General features: G+C 41.0%; 1 protein-coding gene across 1 annotated transcript in view; it reads left to right on the top strand.

The window, feature by feature from the left end:
• nck2a (NCK adaptor protein 2a) overlaps positions 1-6,031 on the top strand; it is a 41,607-nt gene that overhangs the window by 25,718 nt on the left and 9,858 nt on the right. Inside the window, exon 2 of the mRNA XM_061053354.1 lies at positions 3,612-3,853. Within this exon, the coding sequence (XP_060909337.1) occupies positions 3,628-3,853 (226 nt within the window). The 5' untranslated portion in view covers positions 3,612-3,627. The remainder of the gene's footprint in view (positions 1-3,611; positions 3,854-6,031) is intronic.

Consider the following 6,031-nt stretch of genomic DNA (forward strand, 5'->3'; position numbering starts at 1 on the left):
TGTTATTTATAAAATTAAGTTGAATTACTGTCAGGGCCTTGGAAAAATCCGCCGTCCTGGGTCAGGTGGTCTTCAGTTACCTTTTTCTGGGTTCAGGTCTGCATGATAACAAGGCTTATTTTTCATTCTTTGTCATGGAGCAGTAAAATGAAAAAGCAGAGATTCCCAAACACAAACCTCACAAACGCTTTAATACCATCAAACACTTCTGATCTGCTTTATATTTCAATATCTCAAACATGGTGACAGTAATTCCCTCCCTGCAGATCTTATCATATTTGTTCATCCATCCATCCGCAGCAGGAGGAGGAACAAATGCAATAAAAAAGAAGGTGAAAGAGGATAGCCTGGACTAGCGGTAATCCAGCCTGAGGTGGATAAGAGGCCACAGCACGTTCACATACCTCCTGTCTCCTGGAAGAGCTGACGTCACTGTCCCTCATCTTGACATAAATCTGTCAATTCCTCTTTTTCTTTTTTTTTTCCTGGGCTAACTGAAGAATAGCAGGTGGTGGTGCTTTTTCATCCTGTCCCGCTTGTCAAACTGACCTTCCAACAACTTGCTTCTGCTGTAGTAAAAGTTGTCACATCCTGGGAAGTTGAAAAACTTACGGTGAACTTAACATAAACTCTCCCTGTGCAAGTTGCACAACCCCCTCCTCCTCCTCCTCCTCCTCCTCCTCGCTTCTCTTCTGTTGTCCCTGTCCTGGCCTGTGAAGAAATCCAGTTTGACAGCTTTAGTGACGGCAAGCAGAGGCACATTCACGAAGTGCAGCTCCGTACTGTACAAACTGTTGCACTTCTTGCAGTAGAAACAAAGCAGCCATCAGACACTTTTATGCAGCGTCACACACACAGCTTTAAATTATGACTGTAACTGTAAGAATGTATTCAGAGATGGCTGCGCTGTCTCTCTGCTTGTGGCCTAATTGGAGTGGATTTAAATATCTTTGGTTGAAAAACCAGCCTTCTGTTTTTAGAGTGCTCCCATTTGCATTTCATAAAACTTGGCCTCCGCAGAAGATATCAATCTTTCCCCCCCAGTAATGGAATCTTTTATTTCTGGTCTAATTTGTGCAGCTCAGCTTCTCAGGAGCCATAACTCTCTTTAGTAGCTGAGCTTCATCTGCGCTCTGCCTTCTTATTAAAGAATAAAATGATGTAAATGACAATAATGTTACAGGGAAACACAATTGCAAGGCCTCTTTCACTTGTGCATTTACTTCAGTTTTCCGGTGAGAATCTCAGTATTGTTGTTCACATACGCTAAATATGCATGAATCACCCGTATGTATGTATGTATGTATGCTGTAACACACTTCTATCAGAACTTATCTATTTAAACATTATCAAAAACCTTTCATAAAAAGGATCTTTTATATCTAACTGAGTTGTAGTCAAAGGTTTTAAACTGTCAGTTTTGTCCCCTTAAGGGCGCCTGTGTCATAAATCACAGCGCAAAAGATGAAATGCACATAGCTACTGATAGCCCCGCATGAGATTAGATATGAAAAAGACACTTTGATTTGATTATTCAGGCTGAACAATTGCAGACACAAAAGCTTCACAACAAAAACAATTAATTCTGTTTCTTTGAATTCACCTTTTTCATCACAGAGCCTCCTCTCCTTTTCATCTCAACTTTTTTTTTTCTTTTCTTATTTCATTTATTCAAGTCATCTTGTTTCCCCACCGCAGACTGTAAACTCGGCAGTGAGCTAAATATAAACAGGATTGCTCGGATGGTTCTCATACCACGAGACGTGTTTATAGCAGAACAAAAAAAAAAAGGTTTGCTCAGAATAGAGGTAAAGAAAATTGTGTTAAACTTTCATGATTCTTTCATGCATATTTCCAAAATAGACAACCAGCTTCCCCGCTATAGACTGTCTCCTGAGCAGATACATGTAGTCCCCTCAGCAGTGAAGGTGGTCCAGCAAACCCCCGGTCCAATCACCTCACCTATGGCCCAAGGAAGTAGAGCATGTAATCGCTCACTGTCTGTCTCAGAAACTAATAGGCAAGGCTTAACTTGTGCGCTTGTGTGTGTATGTATGTGTGTGTCTTAAAGGGAGAGCATGCAGAATAGGAGCACATAAATGTCTTTTGTGTTTTGCTGCTTTCTTAAAAAAAAAGGCATTTTACAGAGGTTCTTTCTCTGGACTGAATGTTTCATTTTAGAGCAACTGTTGTTATGAAATGTGATGATTTTATGCTGACTGTGACATATTTACTTCTTCATGGGTGTGATGTAGAGCAGCATCTATTGGTTGGTTGATTCAGAGGATCAACAGAAAAAGAATCTTGCACTATTTGATAGTTGATTAACTTTTTTCAGTCAAGTAAAATGTGAATGTCTGGTTCCATCTTCTAGATTATGAGAATGTGGTCATTTTATTCACAGTTTTGAATGTAAACGAAGAGTATTTTAAGTGTTGATTTGTTTGTTGGACAAAGAGGCAGGGGCGTGTCCAGACTTTTTTGGACTGGGGTGGCCAGACTGAGGCACCAACTTGTACTCGGGTGGCCTGAAGTTCGTAGGCACACACATGAATGAAGAGCATTTATTTACCCCTTCTGTCTGTAGATATCACATCGACTTTGCAAAAAATGCTAAAATCTGCACACTGAAAACTGAGCTGCCTGTCGCAACACAGCCTGTAGGTGGATTTCAGAACAAGTCCCACCTCTGACTAGGCGATTAGCTTGTCAGATTTTGGGGTGGCCAATAAGATTTCAGGGGGGGGGGGCATGCCACCCCTCTGGACACGCCCCTGAAAAGAGACAACTTGAAGACAATTTTATTGGACTGTTGGGGATTTCTAAATGCAATTTATTTTTCCTTTTAAAGACCAACAATGTATCTGTAAAATAAAAAGGACACATTTGTTAGTTGCAGGTTGGATGTGACTGTTCTGTTTCATAATACATATATTTAGTGGATATTCTGTGGTCAGCATTTTGGGGATTTTGCCACTAATCTTAAATCCAAGGAATTATGTGTTTTATAGTCAGTTTAGGCATTATATATAACACCACCAGATTTCATGTCATATTCAGCTGGGTTTTAGTAATTAGCCTCGTAGTGGAGGACTAACAACCTGTCTGCGGTGTTTCCTCGCTAAAGCCCAATGTGAGCCGGGATAAGCAGTTTAAAAATGGTGTGCATGGGTGGATATGGATTATTATGAAATTACTTCACAGCAAAAATGGCACACACACACACACACACACACGCTAAAATGACCCTGTATATTAGAAATAATGATACATTCACAAACGTTAATTATAAATCATGGAAATCATTTTGTATAATTGCTTGTTTTTCTGTCTTTAAAATGTAAATACACCAATAAAACAATTATTATTACTTAATGAATTCATGATTAATTAATGTAAGTGCCTATAATCAATATATCTGCTCCTGAGTGATTGTTGGAAAGTGACTATGAAACCAGGATCAGGATTTGATTTTTGGATTTTTTGGGATTTTTGATCTTTGCATCTCGTCTCTGCTTCTTGTTTCTTTGATAAAGCCGCTGTTTGTTTCTTTGTGAGTTTATAAGGCATGCTAACTCCTTAGCTAACCTTAGTCCTCTTCTTCTCCACAGGAGGACTCCATGAAAGATGACAGAGGAGGTGATTGTTGTAGCCAAGTGGGACTACACGGCCCAGCAGGACCAGGAACTTGACATCCGTAAAAACGAGCGTCTCTACCTCCTGGACGACTCAAAGACGTGGTGGCGGGTCCGCAACACCGCCAACCAGACGGGATACGTGCCGTCCAACTATGTGGAGCGCAAGAACAGCCTGAAGAAAGGCTCGCTGGTGAAGAACATCAAAGACACGTTGGGTAAGACGGATTCTGTTTACAAGTTAAAGGTCACCTCTGTTTACAAGATTACTTTCAGTGAAAGGGGAAAAAATCCCCATGCACTTCCTGTTCAACTCTTTGAGCTCTCTGGTAGAGGAGATAAGTTTAGGACATAAACAGCTGGCAGTGGGTGTGCATGCTGAGTGTGTTGGCCTCAGTTGTCTCAGAAGTGAAATGATTGGCTCACAGTGTCTTTGTCCGGACTGGGAGCTGTCACTGAGCACTCCAGAGATCCTCTCAGCTGTCAGGAGACTGTCTGTTAGTCCCCAGTCATGACTGGAATACATAAGACTGTGTGTAGACATAAACCTAGGAGAAGGACTGCCTGTGCATAGAGAATGAGGGTATAATAACTCAAGAGTTTTTTATACACATCTCAATATCCAAATCGTAAGATGCACAAAAAGGACTTTAAGTTCTTTTTTTCCAATATTAACAAACATATAGCACAACAAAACATACACAAACAACCATAAATATAGTGAGGGGCTCCGTCTCAATATCTATATTGTATCTATAAGTCTTTTCCGCACAGCAGATATCACCATCTGTCTTTTTATTCTGGTAATCAGTCCATTTATTCCAGCGTTGATCATGGGTCCGTGCTTTAGTCCGCAGGTAATGAGTCAGTTTTTCCATAGAATGTAATTCTTCCACTATGGCCAACCACTGTGCTGGACTTGGAGGATCGCTTTTCAACCAGTTCCTTGTGACGAATCTGGATTTTAAAAAGGTAGATATCCTCTTTATGGATCAAGTCATTAGGGATCAAGCCCAGATACACGATCTCGGGGTCTCTGGGGATCTTGTGCTCCACTATGAGACTGGCAGTCTACTGAGGATCATCCCCAGATTGCACTAGAATTTGTTGGCAAAGTATAAAAAAATAATGTAATTTGTGTGGGAAAGCAGCCGTCTGAATACCTTTGCATAGTCATATCTGTGAAATATTGTCATCTAAACCACAAACTTCTATATACATTCTGGCTCAAACATTCACTGTATCAGACAGAATATCAGTATTGACGAATTTAGCCCTCTTAAAAGGTATCAAAAACCCTTTTTTGTAATTCTAGACTTTCAAATACACCTTGTCTGATTTAAATAAAAGTCCCTGCATTACCTGTCTTTGAGACAAAGTTTTATCCCTTATTTAAATTGTCTTGAAATTCAACAAAACACAGAAAATTTACATTAAAAACAATTTTAAAAAATCACATTATTGCACAACTTATTACATAAATAAAAATGCTAAAGCTGCACAAATTAAGCCTTAGGTTCGTCTGTGGAATATATATTAGTTTCAAAGCTTAATCTAATAATACAATAACTTTCAACAGGGAGAACCGCGTCTCTCCCGTGTCCACAGAACGCCCCGGTCGCCTGTTTACTGCAGTATGTAACTTTGGCAGCGGGGAGAAGTCGTCTCCTAAGAAGTGCTTACGTGTTCACACACCAGCCTTCAGCTAAAAGAGAAGCCAAATATGGCCCAAAAAAATACCTGAAAAAGAAAGAAAAGGTAACAATGTGTAAAGTGTAGCTCTGAAAGCAGGCGTATTCAGAGTTGTGTGGATGACAGAAAGATAGTGTCTGTTCTAATGCGCTGATTCCTCTCGGCTCTGTAGGTTCCAGCCCCTGGGGGGAAACTCTGCGACTCTATGTGGGCCAGCATGGCACAGCCTGCCACTGTCAAGCTCAACACCACTCACTGTGCACAGACACCCCCCCCCCCCCCAACTCCCCCTCATCTTCAATATTGTTCCCTTCGGCCCCTTTTTTTTTCTGTCACTGTTTTTTCTCTGATGGGATTGATTAGTGGAGAAATGAGCAGCCTAATGGTTGTGCTGGAATGACGGATTAGCTCTCTGACTGTAACATTACTGCCTCATTCCATTTTAGCCTAAGTAGTTTTCTTCCAGTCGGCAGCTCTGCAGTGTTAAAAGCCCCGAGCAAATCCAATCGGCGAGAACATTTTCAAGATGAGGTGATGAGCAATAGGTGAGGTCAGGGGCTAATGGAAACTTACTCACACACTCGAATGGAGGATCTCATTGGCTGAGGGCATGATTACCTCATCCCGTCTTTGGTCTCCGGGTTGCTCTCTTTTTCCGGGGTCTTCAGTGAGTCTACGTAGTGATTATGGAGCTTTCAGATCAG

Source organism: Labrus mixtus, chromosome 13, assembly GCF_963584025.1.
Source record: "Labrus mixtus chromosome 13, fLabMix1.1, whole genome shotgun sequence".
NCBI lineage: Eukaryota > Metazoa > Chordata > Actinopteri > Labriformes > Labridae > Labrus > Labrus mixtus.